This window comes from Mandrillus leucophaeus, unplaced genomic scaffold (assembly GCF_000951045.1).
Source record: "Mandrillus leucophaeus isolate KB7577 unplaced genomic scaffold, Mleu.le_1.0 Scaffold226, whole genome shotgun sequence".
NCBI classification, from domain to species: Eukaryota; Metazoa; Chordata; class Mammalia; order Primates; family Cercopithecidae; genus Mandrillus; species Mandrillus leucophaeus.
In genome coordinates this window covers 747877-767604 of record NW_012102321.1, presented here as the reverse complement: position 1 = coordinate 767604, position 19728 = coordinate 747877, and the positions used below count along the sequence as shown (strand labels likewise).

At 35.8% G+C, this 19728-nt stretch overlaps 1 protein-coding gene and 1 pseudogene across 2 annotated transcripts in view; one reads left to right on the top strand and one right to left on the bottom strand.

Annotated features, from left to right (window-relative positions):
- The window catches only part of RABGAP1L (RAB GTPase activating protein 1-like), an 828259-nt gene that overhangs the window by 607008 nt on the left and 201523 nt on the right, over positions 1-19728 (bottom strand). For both annotated transcript variants that reach the window (XM_011981419.1, XM_011981418.1), the window contains exon 12: positions 11439-11532. In XM_011981419.1, coding sequence (XP_011836809.1) covers positions 11439-11532 — 94 coding nt within the window. The remainder of the gene's footprint in view (positions 1-11438; positions 11533-19728) is intronic.
- On the top strand, positions 14485-15419 carry LOC105540738 (annotated as a pseudogene).

The following is a 19728-nucleotide window of genomic DNA, read 5'->3' as shown; positions in this document are numbered from 1 at the left end:
ATAGATTAAAGGTCATTATGAAGATGAAAAACATACAGATTCTGAATACATTTTCCCACTCTGATGATAAGTAATTAAGAGCCATGAAAAATACAATTAAAATGCCTATTAAATAAGTATCAATTTTATCTTATTCAATAAAAGAGAATGACAGATTTGAAGGTGATTTTACTCGATGTAATAATCCAATACCCAATTTTTTTCCTCCAATGTTCACTTAGTCTTTCTGGTTAGAAAATCTTCTTGCATATTTTTCCTGAAAAACGTTGACTTATGGCTAAGTATTCACAGTGAGCACTACCTTTTTTTTTGTCTTTAAACTTTTTCAAGTTTTCCATGCATTTCAAAACCTGAAGCAGTTATCCAGATATTATTCTGCCTAATCCCTTAAATAATTTAAATAATAGTTAAATCATCATCATTACCATTCTGAATATATTCAACATATAAAGAAATATTGCTACCACTTTTAGTTTTGGTTTTACAAGTTCTCCCATCACAAATGATTTTTTCTCTCTCTCTCTCTCTCTCTCTCTCTCTCAATCTTTCTTTCTTTAGCTCACATGCTTTTTTCATGCAGCTATTTCTTCAATACACCTTTAACTCCAATCTGCTTTAAAGACCTCCAGTACTGAACTTTTTATATAGTCTGTTCTTAGTTTTCTTTTCTATATTATTTTTATTTTTTCTAATGATTTCAAATTAGTATTGAAATATTTTTCCTTTACATCTTTCTGATAGTGTATTTGATTATAAGAATTCTGACTTTATTCATGTTTTGCTTGTTTAATAGAATGATCTAGCTATTTAAGAGTAAGTTCAAAATATTTTCAAACACATTTAAAGTTTCACTGAGTATATATACTGTCTCCTCACTTTAAAAAATATTTCCACAAAGCACAAAGTGTAGGACTCCACACGACAGGTGCTTTACCTACATAAATCACAAAAAAAGTCTGTATGTAAATGCCTACCTATTTTTCCTGAGACTTAGGAAATCTCTAAATCAAATGTTTCAGAAAGAAATTCTGAGCACAATTAAAAATATTTGACAATCCTTGTATAAAAGACATAGTAGTTTAAACTTCTATAGTTTAAGCAAATGTTACCCTTTTCATATCATGACATAATTATAATGGCCCAAATAAAAAAATATTTGAATTGTAAAAGATGCAACAAGTTTTCTAAAGGTCTAAGAATCAATTATCTTAGTTTTTTAAAACATTTCCCTCAGACCTTTAAATAATTTCCTCAAGTCAATTAATAAAAATATTATTAGAAATATTTTATTTCTGAAAAAAAAGTACACTGAATTTCGGCTGAAAAACTCTGTCAATTCTACCTCAAAAGTCTTTTCCCATTTGGAGCCTCCTCTCCGTACACAGGGTCTGTGAGTTTGGTATAAATATCATCAACCCATGCAATTACCTCCCAATTTGTTTCCTGTTAATCAATGTTCTTTCTACTCCAATATTACCTTCTCTCCCCGCCAAAGAAAAAAAAAAAAAACAAACAATGGGATCGCAGCTTAAAGAAATTTGTTAGATATTGTCTTTATTGAAGTTGGGCAGTAGGCGCAAGAAGCTTCATTGTATTATTTTATTTCTGTATACATTCAAAAATGTCCATTGGGTCTACAATGCTTTCAGAAGGATTTATTGATTATATCACAATTTTCTATTTAAAGGTCTACACGCCTCTATAACATGGTAAACCTTGAGGGTAGAAACTATGTTTACTCATCCTTAAATCAGCAGTGTCTGTTAAAGTCCCTAAGAAAGATGATTAAGATTTAAAAGTTGAATGAATGAATGAATGAATGAAGTGACTTGTTTTACAGGAAAAAAGTGGTCAAGAAATGTGAAAACAGTCTCAGTGTTTCAGTAACTTTGTTAAATAATCTCTTATGAGTATGCGTTCCCACCCACATTGATTATAAACCTCAAAGGTAGAAACTATGTTGTTTTCTATGTATCTCTAAGAGCCTAAGATGATGCCTCATAAATTTTCATTGAAGCAAGTAATAAATCTTGCATTTTAGAAACTGAGTGGAGATCTCTATTTGGCTATTTATTTAGTCATCAAAAGATTTTGTTTTCTTATCCACCATACTGCCATTCTCATTATCTCTCTTTAAAATCATGACCAGAAGCTTCAAGTACTACCTGGGCAAGAGTATCAATTTTCCTAGTTTATTCATTCACTCACTAGAACTTCTACACGCTCTTATAAAAACTAATCTAGGCCAGGTGCAGTGGCTCACACCTGTAATCCCAGGACTTCGGGAGGCCCAGGCAGGCAGATCACGAGGTCAGGAGTTCAAGACCAGCCCGCCCAACATGGTGATACCCCACCTCTACTAAAGACACAAAAAATTAGCCAGGTGTGTTAGCCCACACCTGTAATCTCAGCTACTCAAGAGGCTGAGGCAGGAGAATCACTTGAACCTGGGAGGCAGAGGTTGCAGTGAGCCTAGATCGCGCCATTGCACTCCAGCCTGGGTGACAGGGTGAGACTCTGTCTCAAAAAAAAAAAAAAAAAACTATTCTAGCAAGGTACCTATATTTATAGAAAAGGAAGCCTGCCCACCTGGTTAAAAATGTTCTGGCTCTAATGGCCAGGCACGGTGGCTCACACCTGTAATTCCAGCACTTTGGGAGTCCAAAGTAGGTGGATCACCTGAGGTCAGGAGTTCGAGACCATCCTGGCCAATGGCAAAACCTCGTCTCTACTAAAAGTACAAAATTAGCAGGGCATGGTAGCACATGCCTATAAATCCCAGCTACTCGGGAGCCTGACGCAAAAGAATCACTTAAACCTAGGAGGTGGAGGTTGCAGTGAGTCGAGGTCACCATTGCACTCCAGCCTGGGTAACATGAGTGAAACTCCATCTCAAAAAAAAAAAAAAAAAAAGAAAAGAAAAACAGAAAACACACACATACCCACACGCACTTCTAATTCTAAAACCAGAGTGGTTTAGATTCAAAAACTGGCTCTGTCATTTACTTGACATGATAATGGGCAAATTACTTACTGGCTGTGAGATCTTCAGCAAGTTACTTACTTGCTGCCATTATATTTTCTGTATTTTTACACTAGCTACCTAACATAGCTATGCCTCAGTTTTCTTATCTCTAAAATGAAGATATGACAATACCTACCTCAGAGAGCTGCTGCAACAATTAACATGGAGAGTGCTTAGAATAGAACCTGGCACATAGTAAGTGCACCGAACTGTCAGTTATTACCTTTGTAGCCACGCCTCACCTTTCCTTCTGTTACAATGAGCTACCTCTGCTTCCAAATTCAACCCCTCCACTAGTCAACATATACATCTTTTCTTGCCTATTCATCAACCTATCCTATAATTATGTCCTCTTTCTCTGACACTATCAAGTTTTCTCTGTTACATCCTTTCTAACAACATACAAACATGCTATATTGCCCATTTAATAAAAAACTCTCAACCCACATCCACTTACTAATGTGTCCTCATTTCCTATCATCCCTTTATAGCAAAACTATTTTTAAGAGTTATCTATATCTGCTGATTTCCAATCCAGCTGGGCTTTCATTCCTGCCTCTCCATTGAAACTGTTCTTAAGATCACCAGTGACACCTAAATTGTTGAACCCAGTGGAATTCTAGGCTTCATTGGACTTCACCTATCAGCATTTGATTACTGTCTCCTTCCTGATAGACTTAGTTTACTTGATTTTTATCTTTATTCTCCTCCCACCTCACTGGTTGTGCTTTCTTGGGCTCCTTTGCATGATCCTCCTCATATTTCCAACTCCCAAACACTGGAGTGGTCGGGGGTGCAGTCTTTGGATGATGTCGTCATCTAAACTTACTCCCTAAGTAATCTCACCCATTTCATTCTAATAGCTTTAAAAACCATCTATATACTGATGACTCCCAAACTCATATTTCCTTCCCTATCTTTTCCTTGAACTCAGTGTTATATGAAAATGACTAATGGACATAGTCACTTGGATGTCTTAAATGCATCTCAACGTCTCCAAAATCTTGATTTTATCCTCCAAATCTCTCTTCTTCTATATTTGAGTAAATAACAAGTCTTCTAGTAGCTCAAGCCAAAAACTCTGACATCAGTGGCCAGTTATTTATTTTTCTCAGGCCACACAGAAAACAGAAGCAAATACCATCATTAGTCTCTTAAAATATATCCAGAATCTGATCACATGTCACCCTCTGCTACCAGCATGGTGCAAAACATAATTATCTCTCCCCTGGATTATTTACAATAGCATTCTACCTATTCTGCCTGCTTCCATCTTTGTTCCCTTTTAATCCATTTTTCACTGGGCAGTCAGAATAATATTTTTAAAATGTTTAAATCAGAATATCTCACCATGACATGATCAAGACACAAATTATTCAAGTAACATTCCCAGGGTTCAAGATGAAGCCAGATATAAGATAAATGAATCTGTGTATAATCTAATGGAGAATATTACAACTTAGATTTCTTAAAACACTATATAAGATAAAAATAACTACCAAATATACATATATAAAATGTTCATAAAATTGGACAGAAATCTGTAATGGTGAGAGATATTTCATTCAAAAATTCAGTCAATAAATATGAATTGAGCACCTACTATACTCTAGGAACTGTAGGAGATGTCTCTAAAACAACAGTGACTTTAAGGAGGTCATGTGCATTTGACATAACTTTGCAGGATAAGAAGAGAAAAGTTAGTTAAGACAGAGTTACCAACGAGTATGCAAGGTATAATGAAGGAACTGTTGTGACAGGAGAAAAGAATACACTTCAAATAGCCATCTATGTATAAGACATAAATTTCCTTTTTTTCCTCTTTTTTCTTTTTTAGATTTAGTGATACTATTCTTGCTTCAGCACCTACTAGCAGTTAAGACTCTGGGCTTTCTTTCTTTTTTGCCATTTATTTAAGGCACAATTTATACAGAGTAAAATTCACGTTTTTAGTATACAATTCTGTGAGTTTTGACAAATGCAAATAGGTGTGTGACCACCACCATAACCAAGATATAGCATAGTTCCCTCATTTCCCCCATACCCAAATTCCCTGGACCCTCTTGTAGTCAATACCACCAGTCCTTAACAACTACTGACATGCTTCCTATGATGACAGGGTTTCCAGAATATCATACAAATGGAATAACATAGTATTAAGTCACTTGACTTTGGCATATGTCACTTAACATGATACACTTGAGATCCATCAGTTGTGATGTATATCAGTTCATTCTTTTAATTGTTCAGTAGTATTCCATAGAATGAATATACCACAGTTGGTTGATACATTTACTTCTGAAGGACATTTGGGTTGTTTGCAGTTTGGGGTAATTATGAACAAGGCTATCATAAACATTCACACACAGATTTTAATTTCACCTTGGTAAATACACAGCAGTGGGATTTGAATTGCTGGGTGGTATAAGAGTCTTCAACTTTATAAGAAAATATCATGCTATTTTCCAAAATGGTTGCACCATTTTGCATCTCCACCAGCAACATATGAAAGTTGCAGTTGCTATGTGATGTTTTCAATGTCTCCACATCCTTGCCAACACTTGTTATTATCTGTCTTTGTGATTATTGACATCGTAGTGGGTATGAAGTGGTATCTCACTGTAGCTTTGATTGGCATTTCCCTGATGGTTAATGATATTGAGCATCTTTTTATGTGCTACTCGGCCATTTGTATGTCTTCTTTAGAAAATGTCTCTTTAGATTGTGTGGCTCTATTTCTGAACTCTGTTTTCTATGCTACTAATCTCAATGTCTATCCTTGTATCAATACTCTTTTGATTACTGTAGTTCTATAGTAAACCTAGAAATCAGGTAATATGTCTTTTCATTGTGTTCTTCACTTTCAACATTGTTTTGGCTATTCTAGTTACTCTGCCTTTCTATATAAATTTTAAAATCAGCTTGTTAGTTGCTACCAAAAAATCTGCTGAGAATTTTATTGAAATTGCACTACTTTTAAGATTAGTTTTGGAATAATTGAAATCTTAACAATATCGAGACTTTCATTCCATGAACATAGTATATATCTTCATTTATTTCTGTCTTCCTTGATGTCTTTGATTACTGTTTTCTAGTATGTCAAAGTATATATCTAGCTCACAATTTGTTAGATTTCTGTCTATTTCATGATTTTCTTTTATGGTGCTTTTTTGTTTCAACATTTCTATTTTCAATTTTTCATTGCCAGTATATAGAAATGAAACTGATGTGCACATATTGATCTTCTATCTTTTAACACTGTAAAATTCATTTATTAGATCTAGGAGTTTTTTGTTTGTTTTGTAGATTCCTTGGGGTTTTCCACACAGACAATCACATCTCTGCAAATACAGACAGTGTTATATTTTCCTTTCCAATCTTGTTTGCCTTTTATTTCTTTTCCTTGCTTATTACACTTGCTAAGACCTCTAGTATTTACGTTGAGTAAGACTCATGAGAATAGATATCCCTACCTTATTCCCAGTCTTGGGATCTGACATTCTTAAGTTAGATGTTAGCTGCAGGTTTTTCATAGGTACCTTTTATCAGGTTAAGAAAGCTCTCTTGTATTCCTAGCTTGCTGAGAGATTTTTTTGTTTTTTGGTTTTTTAAAATCATGAATGAATGCTGAATTGTGTCAAATGCTTTTTCTGCATCTATTGAAATGATTATATGGTTTTTCTTCTTTAGCCTATTGATATAAGTGAATAACACTGATTTATTTTCAAATGTCAAAGCAGTCTTGATTCCCAAAATACATCCCACATAGTCATGCAACATTATCCTTTTTTAAGTTTACATATTGTTGGATTTGATATGCTAGGACTTGTTGAGGCCTTTTTAGTCTATATTCATGAGGGGCACTGGTCTGCAATTTTCTTTTTTGTAATATTTTCATCTGGTTTTAATAGCATGGTAAGCAAATGACATAAATTAGCTGGAAAGTATTGCCTTCTCTTTTATTTTCTGGAAAGTTTATGTAAAATTTATATACTTTTTTCTTCCTTCCTTCTTTCCTTCTCTTTCTTTCTTTCCTTCCTTCTTTCTTTCTTTCTTTTCTTTCTTTTTTTTCCTTTCTTTCCTTCCCTTTCTCTTTCTTTCTTTCTCTCTTTCCTTCCTTCTCTTTCCCTTCCTTCCTTCCTCCTTTTTTTCTTTTTCTTTCTTTCTTTCTGCCAGTCTGTCTGTCTCTCTCTCTCTCCTTCCTTCCTCCTTTCCTTTCCTCTACTCTTACTCTCCTCTACTCAACTCTACTCTACTCTACTCTACTCTACTTTCTGACAGAGTCTTGCTCTGTCAGTAGCTGGAGTGCAGTGGTGCAATCCTAGCTCACTGCAACCTCCATCTCCTAGGCTCAGGCAATTCTTGTGCCTCAGCCTCCCAAGTAGCTGAGATTACAGGTGCACACCACCACACCTGACTAATTTTTTTGGTATTTTTGGTAGAGACGGGGTTTTACTATGTTGGCTAGGCTGGTCTCAAATTCATGACCTCAAGTAATCAGCTTGCGTCGGCCTCCCAAAGTGCTGGGATTACAGGCATGAGCCACTGCGCCCAGTCTTATTATTTTTTTCTTAAATATTTGGTAGAATTTGTCAGTTTGGCCTCAAATTTTCTCTACTGAAAACTTTTTAACTATAAATTCAATTTTGTCAACTAATATAGGACTATTCAGGTTACTTATTTCAAGTAAGCTTTGGCAATTTATGACTTTCAAGTGTTTGTTGATTTCACCTAAGCTTCTAAATTTATAGGCAGTGAGTTGCTTATAATATTCTTTTATATCCTTGTAATGTCTGTGGTGATCTGTAATGATGTAGCCTCTTTGATTCTTGTATCTGTGTTTTCTCTCTCGTTTTTCTTGATCAGTCTAGTTAGATGTTTATCATTATCCAATATATTAATCTTTATAAAAATTAGCTTCAGTTTGACTGATTTTCTGTAGTGTTCTTCTCAACTCCATTTATTTATATTCTTATTTCCTCGCTTCTGCTTGCTTTGGGTTTTTCTCTTTTTTCCTAGTATCTAAAGATAGAAGCTTAGATCATTGACAGACTTGTTTTCTAGTATAATATGCCATGAATTTTAAACCTATTTTGAAATAAGAGCATGCAAAGGCAAAAAAGAAAAGCATAATTTTTTTCTATATTAAATTTTGTTTATCGTTTTAGAATATTAACTGCGATATAGAAAATATTATGAGTAAATAATTTAAAATCAAAAGAAACTTGATTGATAAAAAGCCAGTATCTGTCTCTACTTCCCTTCCCAACCATTCTCACCTTGCCATTTCTCCCAATAAGCATGTGGACTTTTAACTAAATTTCATCTAAGAATCAAGAAAGTGAGATGTTTGTACATATTCTCTTAAATGAAAGAGCCCAGACTGTTATTGTAAATTCCTCAAGAATGGTGATATAATCCCAAACCATAAAAAGACAATAAAAATTAAGGTATTTTCTCAATCTAAGGGCTAGGAAAAGAAAAACAAAACACACAAAAAAAACTTTGCAAACATTATTCCATTTCTGAAAGACAAAGCATGCATACATGAGCAAGTTTATAAAAGCTTCACTGGAAAAATGGAACCCAAAAATGTTAAATAACTTGTGCAAGCTACCTATCAAGTTAGCACTACAACTAGAACTCTAATTCAGTTCTGAGTTTTAGCATAATGTATTTTTCCCATTAAATTATATTTCCCTTCCATAGATCTTATCAAGTTGAAATTATTTTGCCTTTGGGAGTAAATTATGGACAAGAAGAAACATCTTATCCAAAGAAAATTAGTTTCTACAATACCTATATATAGATCTCTAAGAGCTCTTTTGTTGATTAATTTCAACTGGAGTATAAGGTATTAGTTTTAGGTGTCATGTATTTTGCTATACTAGAAAGAATGAATGTGTTGGGCCAGTAAAAAGTAAGCACCCAATTCTCAGTAATGAGAGATCCAGTAAGAAGGGAGCCCTTGTTTTATGAAGTGACCACAATAGAAGACTATGCCCCTGTTCTTGACCAGAGAATCAGGGAAAAATAAATTCTGGCCAGAGAGTAGAGCTGCCGCAGGAGACACGTTGCTTATTTCTATGGTGCATGGAGGTCCATGTAAATTCCTAAGCCTTCCCCCAGCAAGTAACTTGAAGTGAGAAAGAAAGAAACCATGCAACAGTAGAAGCCAAGCTGTGGTATCAATGCATATGCTACCATTCTATCCACTGCTATCAATCATATCCATATGGTTGGACCATAAATGTACACTTTCAGACCAAAGATGAAGAAGATTAAGACAAGTTGTTGGTGCTGTTTTTTATTTACTTTTTTCCTTACCAGTGTTCCTAATAAATAAATCTCTATCTAAAAACATTGGGTATTAAGAATGCCTAATTCAATTGACCCAGATAAATGGGTAAATGAGAATTAGGCCCAGCTTTTACCCTTTTGTAGTCATTTACCCACTGCCTATCAACTACAAGTCCACCCTTCCGTATTCTGCTCAAAGATATAAAGGCCGAGAATCTGCAGACTACATATCCCAAACTCCCTTACCCACTGGCTTCCAGGTTAGATTCTGCCCATGAGTAACAGACATATACAGGTGGAAGGTAGAAGAATGGAAGAAGGAATTCCATTGCCAGCACCAGCTATACCATAACTCCTGAAAAATACTAATTCTAGCCAGGCCAACAAGTACCAGCACCAATGATGTGGTTCTCCCCACCTGCTCCGATACCTGAGATCTGGATATCTCTTCAGAAGTGTGGAACTGAACAGTTGTCCCCTGCCCTGACAGTTCCTTCTAAACACTAGCTGCTATGAGCATCCTCATAATTCTAAGCAACCAGGATGCAGCCCTCTTCAGAGATTCCTGCGTCAGCTCCTCAGACCTCCTCTGAGTTCCTAGATTCTGGTAACAATATTTCTTTCATTTTATTTCTCCAGTCCTATAGGCCATAGCTGTTTCCTACTACTTGGGTTACTCCAGTCATAATGTCTCCTTTCTGCTCTCTCAAACTTCTAACACATTGTAAGTCAATTATCTGCATTAAAATGCTTCTGTTTTAAAAGTTTAGCATGCTTCCTATTTCCCAGCCTGGACTGAGACTGAAAAAGTCACCTGCCTCTAACTAGAACACACTCTCCCATCTTACTTCCTGCCGCTCTCCATCCCCCATTGAAATTGTCCTAACTCAGGACCATCTAAAAAGAGAACTGTTCATCTTAAAGTAAGAGAGTAACCCTAAATAAAACAGATAAAAACATATGAGATAAATTTAGATTTAGGTGGACAATGCTTGCAAATGAGTAAATTAGATCCTGGATATAGTGTGGGGTAAAATTGTATAAGATTTTTGAAATGGACAAAAAGATTACTGAACATCATTTCAGTGGAATGGCTGGAACATCTGAGAATTGTGTGACAACACAGAAGTGTGTGCCTTTGTCTTTCACTAGGCTAGTTTACAACTCTCAACATATATAACATAATGGCAATGCAAAGTTTACTGTCCATAGCTATGCAAAGGATTCCCATTCATGGTAGTGCAAATGAATTGCCAGGTAAAGAAAATAAATCTCTAAATCAACTCCTTATTTTGATTGGCTCTAATACCTTACTGGTGCTCCATGTGAAAATAAAACCTAAAAGCTATTGGAATGGGAAAAAAACAAAACAAAACAAAACATTAAGTCTTGAGAGAGATGTGACTGCCCAGACTTTGTAGTCTCCCCTGGACTACCTGCATGCATGTAATCTGATATGCTTATTCAACAATAAATTGAATTTCTATGTCTATACTAGTATGGAGAAGTATTTTGTTGGCAGAATTTTTTCATTACACCGACATATGATAGTCCTTTTAAAAAATGTATTTAAAATAAATATAAAGAGTGCTTAATATAATAAATATAAACAGAGTTACTCTTTTCTAATTCCACATAAAATACATCAAAATTTAAAGTAATAGTTTTAGTCAGAAAGAATGAAACAAGCTGTGTCAGTGGTAAAATGAGAAATTCTAAACTATACAGCCTATTTTAGTGGTAATAGACTTGGTTTTAAAAAAATGTAACCCTTTAACAGTAGACATTTAAATGCGTTGGCAATATAGCATAAAATTGACTCTGCTAAATGATGTGAAATAATAAGACAAATAATAAGGTCTGAGTGAAATAATAAGACAAAGACATCTTCTAAAAGCAAGTTAAATAAAACCATACTTGGGGGGAAGACCTAGCCAAATATAAAGAGTATCTATAAAATATATTTTAATTTTTAAGTTTTTAAACATTAAGATATTAAGATAGATTTTAATATTAATCCTTTAAAACCTATTTTAACACACAGATTTTAATATAACAAATTAACATCAACTATGTAAATATAAAGTTTTCAGTATGAAAAATAAAATTTTACCATTTTCCTAGCAATTCTCCCCAAGAATACAGGATCTTCTCAGGACAATCCTTAGACACATCACCTGTTCCACTTGAGAGTTCATTATCACTGTCTGCAGAAGAAACGCAAACACCAAAAAACATTACTTTATATATTACAGTAGATACTTTAAATATCATAAAACAAGAAAAATGACTCTGTGTCTAATAAAACAATCTTCTTTTTACATTATTACATGCATTGCAAAAATAATGGTAAGAACTTCATTAATCTTCAGTGCCTAGATATTTTAAAAGAACAAACTTTTATGAAAATGTCATATACAGTTTACATAACATGAAATTGAAAATACCTATAAATAAATAGCTATATCCAAAGAGTAATGTTTAAAAGGTAGTGGTGGCACAAACTGGTAATCCCTATACGGTGTTCTACTCCACAGATATTCTCAAATTTTATTAATGGGACCAACAAACATAAAAATTAAGGGTCAAACATATATACCTAAATATGACACTGAGAAACATATATAACATGAACACACAAACAACCAGAAATGTTATTTAAAAAAAAAAAAAAAGTTAGGTTTCTTAAGATGTATTCGGAAAAAAAAAAAAAAGATATTTTTAACTAGAGGAAAATTGAAATTGGCCTTTTTATATGGCAATTTTACAAAACACCTCAAAATGCAAAAGAATATGGGTTGATTTACAGTTTATAATCAGTGGTGAAAATGACCAATACTAAACTCTATAAACCTTTTAAGCAGTAGCAGAGGTAGTAGAGAAAAGAAAGAAAGAACAACAGACACAATTTACCTATTATAAAATATTCTTTGACACAGTACTACATAAGAAAAGGCTGGAGAAATACTATCGGAATAAAATAAGATAGCTGAAAATCTATCTGGCAGGTAACAAGTACCAAACTTTTATCAACACTGTGACAGTACAATAGGGATTGGCATTTAGTGGCTCCCACAGGGATCTGTGTTAAGAACAGTATTACTTAGCAAACCACAAAATCCAATGATCCAGTTTTAATTAGCACACCACAAAATCCAATGATCTGAGTATATGCAACATCAGAAAACATTAATGTAATAAGTAATGGTTTATTTGGCCAGGTTAAAACATTAGGTCATAGCCGTACAAAAAAGATTTGATGACATATTTAATAAAATATAACCAAAATATGTCCACATACAGAGACAAATGTTTCATCATCTTTAAAGCAATACTAGGTAAATAAGAATTGTAAGGGACATTTAATGCAAAAAGTGAACATCATTCTGGTAATTAAAATGAAGGCAAAGAAAGTACACACTAGCATGACTGTTCTAGAAACACCTCACATAAGCAACTGTATGAAGCTTGTAATAAGTTCATAATGAAAATAACAGATACTTTAAAAGTTAAAGCAAATGAAATATTACTACTATAGAAGTAATGTAAACAGAAACAACTGAATGACATAAATAGAAACAACTAAAGCTTTAGTGTTATAATACCCTGAGGAACTATCCCATGTAAACAACTATCTTTTATAACATTTATAATTTTTTATTTAAACTGAGGCACTTTTTACAGTGAAAGGAGACTATTAAAAATTATTCTTGGTCAAGTGTGGTGGCTCAGGCCTGTAATCCCTGCACTTTGGGAGGACAAGGAGGGCTTGAGCTCAGGTGTTTGAGACCAGCCTGGGCAACATGGTAAAACCCTGTCTCTATGAAAATTACAAAAAATTAGCTGGGCATGGTGGCATACTCCTGTAGTCCCAGCTATTCAGAAGGCTGAGATGGGAGGATCACTTGAGCCCAGGAGACCACGGTTGCAGTGAGCTGAGATTGTGCCACTGCACTCCAGCCTGGGTGACAGAGTGAGACCCCATCTCAAAAAAAAAATTATTCTAGAAGACAGGTTAAACTTAGACTATGTCATGCAAATAAGGACTGATAATTGGCCCACTTATAAACTATTACCAAGTATAGGTACTTATAAATTGGTATTCAATTAAGCAGGATCCAAGATCATCCCATCTAATACTTTATTCTGATCCACAGTAAATAATAATATGCCAAGGTTTCAGGCTTGTTATTTGATGATGTTGTACATGCCAAATTAGAGACCAGAATCTAGGAACACAACGAAAACAAAAAAAGGAAAAGGAAATAAACATTCCTGGATATCATAAATCTTGATTATAATAAAAATGAGAAAATAATACTGATGACAGAAAATCTTTCAAATTTGTAATACTCTTGCTGGAAAAGGAATTCCTAAGCATAAGAACAAAATCAAAGATACCATTAAAAAGATTTAAAAATCTGATTACCTATAAATTAAAAACATCTATGACAGTATAGAGTATGTATATTTTTTAAAAGCAAAAAAATTTCTAACATTTGACAAATGGCTATTTTCACTAATATACCACAATCTTACTAATCAATAGAATAAAGAAAAATCCAACAGAAAATTGAGCTAAGGATATCAAGACAGTACAGGTCACAATGTGTAAAACATGACTAAAATAAAAATGTTATAGAAAACCCATTTCATTAATCTTTTAAATGCAAATTAAAACAATGAAACATATCTACCAATTACATTGACAGACAGTATAAAAATGGATAATACTTAAGTTTTTCTAAAAGCATAAGGAAACAGGCAAGAAGGTTGATGTTTAAATAAGAACAATCTTTTTGAATTTATTAAGATGCTAAGTTAATATATCATTTCATCAAATGTATCCTCCAGAAACACATACTCCAAAGACATATGTGTAACAGGATTTTTAGTGTGTCACTGCTTGTAAGAAACTGAACTATCGGCAATCCATCAATATGTTTTACTAGCTAAATTATGGTATATTCAAGAGTATTCCAGAGAACACTATCAAGTAATTTAAATGAATGGGATAAATTGGTCTATGCTGGCAACCACAGGTGGGAGGACAAGGATGCTGCCCGGTAGTCTGCTTGCGTGCATGCATGAGAGGTGGCAGGTCTCCAACTCTGGCCTTCCCCACTGACTGTTCTAGCACCACGTTTCAAGCTATAAACCAGTTTGGTACCCAATTGGCAGAAGCCATGGTGACCTTGTCACAGCTGCTGAAAGCCCGCAGCAACAAAAACCTTGACAAAATTGACATGTCTTTGGATGGTGTCAGCAAACCGAATTGAAAGCAAGGAAAAAAGCAGACTTTTCCAAAACTAAACAGAAGACTCCAGCAATTTAGGATGAGAATACAATGGGTACTCCAACAGAATTCTGGTGTTGGTAAAACCAGTCTAAGCTGTAGAGGAAGAGTAATGCCTAGAAAGAGACATCCTCATGGATAATCATTGGCCTTGCAGTTAGGAAATCATCTGGAATTGGAAAAGGAATTAGTCCTATGAATTGTCCATGTCTAACTGACAAGAATACAAAACACTATTTTCCAGTGTTAAAAAGACAGGCAAGCCTTCTGAAACAAAATGAAGTATGTAGGAAACCAGTTGCAGGTCTCAAGAGACCTAACCAGCTAAACAGAAAAAATAACATTACAGCCAATTTTACCAGGAGAAGAAATAAATTAAGCCATCAGAAAGACACTTCACAGGTAACTTTTCTTTTCGGGAGAGGCCTGAAGAAGGTTCAGGCCTAGTTGAACACGGAGCAACTGCTAGATGATGTAGTAGCAAAGAGAACTAGTCAACGCCAGACTTCTATCAGAAACGCAGGAATCTGACTGTATCTACTGACAACCCTGGAGCAGTACAATGCCCAGCAACTGAGAAACCATGATTAATTCACACTGCTGTACCTTCATTCTTTAAAAAACAGCAGCAAAAGAATATAAAGAAAAGTTCCCGTGGGTGTTTCCCTACAATCTGACATAAATAGCGTTGGAAAACAGACAGAGATAGTTTTGAATGAGCAGTTTGGGATCCTGAGAAAACAAAGAGCCACTCTCACATGTAACAAAGGGGGAAGTCACTTTTTAACTGTGGAATAAATTCCATGTTACAGGGACTATTGAGTAACGACTGTGTTTGAAAAGCTGAATTACTAGAAGAGTTCTTCACAGAAATTCAGAAACTTTACTTCAAAATATTTATAAGGGTAAGTAACACTTATTTTTCAAGGTTTAAAAAAAAGGATAAAATAATGCCCTGGAAGAATAACAGGGAGTATACATATCTGTTCTTAGACTTCACAAATGGCTCAGGCAGAACCCATTATCTGTTTGACTTCTTTTGTTCCTTGAGCAGAAGAAAATGACAGAAAGATATTGTTACGGCTGAGCTTTTTTTTTTTTTTTTTTTGGAGACGAAGTCTGGCTCTATCACCCAGGCTAGAGTGCAGCGGCACCATCTTGGCTCACTGCAACCTTCTGGGTTCAAGCGATTCTCCTGTCTCGGCCTCCAAAGTAGCTGGGACCACAGGGGCCCGCCACCACACCTGGCTAATTTTTTTAATATTTTTAGTAGAGATAAGGTTTCACCATTTTGGCCAGGTGGGCCCCAAACTCCTGACCTCAAATGATCTGCCCACCTCGGCCTCCCAAAGTGCTGGGATTACAGGCGTGAGCCACCACGTCCGGCCTAGTGCTGAACTTTTAACAAGGAATGTGGTTGCAGGAATTAGGCTCAGTTTAAAATGTTGGTGTTTAAAGGCTGTAAATGCATATTTATAAAGTTGTCCGATAGGGCCTTGGAGGAGAAGGTCCAATTTAAAAATCTGAAAATGTGTTTAGTAAATGAAAGTGTAAGAGGAAGTAGTAAGTTGAAGGACAGATAACTGAGATGAAAAACTCAAAACTGAGGTCCCAGGCATACTGTTTGGATTTAGTATATATAGTCTTGAGTCTAGTGTCCACAGATAATTCTTCAAATGATGTTTAGAAGAATTATAATTATTAAAATGAATTCACTACCCTGGATATTTTGATAGTAAAATTTATAGCCATAAAGTGCCAGACTTCTTACTTGAGAAGTTAAAATGTATAAGCTTTAGAGCTTGCTAAATTAAGTAATTTATAGCTCCAAAGACAAAAATATACTGGTATTTGTCACCAAAAAAAATTCAAAATTTATAATAGAGTTACATTGTAACCTTGTTGTTTACCTTTCACTCTGATTTATTGTATGGTATAAATTAAAGTTCAGAGGGCAGAGTAAGATTGCAGAATAGAAGCCTACACGAATCACACTCCCACACCCCCTGGAATACCAAATTTAAACAACCATCTGCACACAGAAAAACACTGTCGTAAGAACCAAACATCAGGTGAGCAATCACAGTGCATGGTTTTAACTTTGTATTACCAAAAGAGGCAATGAGGAAGAATGGAGAGACAGTCCTGAGTTGCTGATACCACCCCACCCATATCCCTCAGTAGCCGCCTGTGGTGCAGAAAGGCAATTTGTGTACTTTGGGGATAAAGAACACAGCAACTGGGGGACTTCACATTGAATTCAGTGCTGCCCTGTCACAGTGGAGGATAGAGCCATCCTAGGTTCAGCTAGCGCCCACACACAGAGGGAGCATTTGGCCCAGCCCTAGCCAGCAGGGAAACACCCATTGCAACAGATGGAACTTGCTCAGCAAGCCTCAACACTGCAAACTGAAATGCTCTGGGATCCTAGGTAAGCTTGACAGGCGTCTAGGACACAAAGACTGCAATTCCTAGGCAACTCCTAGCACTAGGTGTGGCTTAGAGCTAGTGAAATAGGGTGGCATGTGACCCAGAGAGACACCAACTGGCATGGCAAAGGGAGTGCTTATGTCATCACTTCCCCAACCCCAGGCAGTGTCTCCCCAGTCCCAGCAAGAAAGTGTCTCCTACTTTCTGCTTAAGGAGAGGAGAGCAAAGAGTAAAGAGAACTCTGTCTTGCATCTTGGACACCAAGTTACTCACAGTAGAATAAGGTAACAGGCAGAGTCATGAGGCCTCAATTCCAGTACCCAGCTCCTAGACAACTTTTCTAGACACACCCTGGGCCATAAAGGATCCCACTACCTTGAGGGAAGAACCCAGTCCTGGAAGGATTTATCATCTGCTACCTAAGAACCCTTGGGCCCTGAACAACCAGCACTCATACCCACAAGTACACCATTGACCCTGGGCTCTGAGACATGCTGGTTTCAGGGGTGACCCAGCACAATCCAAAATAAAATTGGAGATAAAAAAGACATTACAATGGATACTGCAGAAATTCAAAGGATCATTTGTGGCTACCATGAGCAACCATATGCCAATAAATGGTAAAATCTAGAAGAAATGAATAAATTCCTAGACACATACAACCTACCAAGATTGAACCATGAAGAAATCCAAAAGCTGAACAGAACAATAATATGTAACAACATCGAAGTCCTAATAAAGCCTCTAAGTAAAGAATAACTTGAGACTTGATGGCTTCACTGCTGAACTCTACCAAATAATTTAAAGAACTAATTCCAATCCTACTCAAACTGTTCTGAAAGATAGAGGAAGAGGGAATACTTCCAAACTTACTCTAGGAGGCCAGTATTACCCTGATACCAAAACCAAAGACATACCAAAAAAGGAAAACTATAGGCCAATATCAGTGATGTACACTGATCCAAAAATTGGCAACAAAATACAAGCAAACATGAGTTCGACAATACATTAAAAGGATCACTCATCATGACCAAGTGGGATTTATCCCTGGGATGTAAGAATGTTTCAACATATGCAAATAAATCAATGTGATCCATCATATCAACAGAATGAAGTACAAAAACCATATGATCATTTCAATTAACACTGAAAAACCACTCTATAAAAGTCATCATTCCTTCATTACAAAAACCCTCAAAAATGGGGATAGAAGAAACATACTTCCATATAATAAAGGTCAAATATGACAGACCCACAGTTAGTATCATACTGAATGGGGAAAAACTGAAAGTCTTTCCTCTAAGATCTAGAACAAGACAAGGATGCCCACTGTCACCACTGTTATCCAACAAAGTACTGAAAGTTCTAGCTAAAGCAGTCACACAAGAGAAAGAAATAAAGGACATTCAACCTAGGAATACAGCTAATTAGGGATGTGAAAGATCTCTTCAAGCAGAACTACAAACCACTGCTAAAAGAAATCAGAGATGGCCGGGCGCGGTGGCTCAAGCCTGTAATCCCAGCACTTTGGGATGCCGAGGCGGGTGGATCACGAGGTCAGGAGATCGAGACCATCCTGGCTAACAATGGTGAAACACCGTCTCTACTAAAAATACAAAAAACTAGCTGGGCGTGGTGGCGGGCGCCTGTAGTCCCAGCTACTCGGAGGCTGAGGCAGGAGAATGGCGTAAACACGGGAGGCGGAGCTTGCAGTGAGCCCAGATCACGGGTGACACAGCGAGACTCAAAAAAAAAAAAAAAAGAAATCAGAGATGAGCAAAAACAAATGAAAAACATTCCATGCTCATATACAGGAAGAAGTATTGTGAAAATGGCCAAACTGCCCAGTGCAATTTACACATTCAAGGCTATTTCCATTAAACTACCATTGACATTCTTCAGAGAACTAGAAAAAAAATTTTAAAATTCACACGGAACCCCAAAGAAGACTGAATAGCCAAGGCAATCCTAAGCAAAAAGAAACAAAGCTGGAGACATCATGCTATATGACTTCAAACTATACTACAGGGCTATGGTAACCAAAACAGCATGACACTGATATAAGAACAGACATATAGAACAATGGAACAGAATAGGGAACCCAGAAATAAGACCGCACATCTACAACTATCTGCAACAAACCTGACAAAAACAAGCAATGAGGAAATGATTCCCTATTCAATAAATGGCACTGGGATAACTGGCTAGCCATATGCAGAAGATGAAAACTGGACCCCTTCCTTACACCATGCACAAAAATCAACTCAAGATAGATTAAAGACTTAAATGTAAAACCCAAAACTATAAAAATCCTTAAAGACAACCTCAGCAATACCACTTGAGACACCGGCACAAAGATTTCATGATGAAGATGCCAAAAGCAACTGCAACAAAAGCAAAACGTGACATATGGTATCTAATTTAACTAAAGAGCTTCTGGCACAGAAAAGAGAACAATAACAACAAAACACTATCAACAGAGTAAACAGACAACCTACAGAATGAGAGACCATTTTTGCAATTTATGCATCTGACAAAAGCCTAATATCTAGCATCTATAAGGAACTTAAACAAATTTACAAGAGAAAAACAACCCCATTAAAAAGTGGGCAAAGGACATGAACAAACATCTCCCAAAAAAAGACATACATGGGGTCAACAATCAATGAAAAGACCT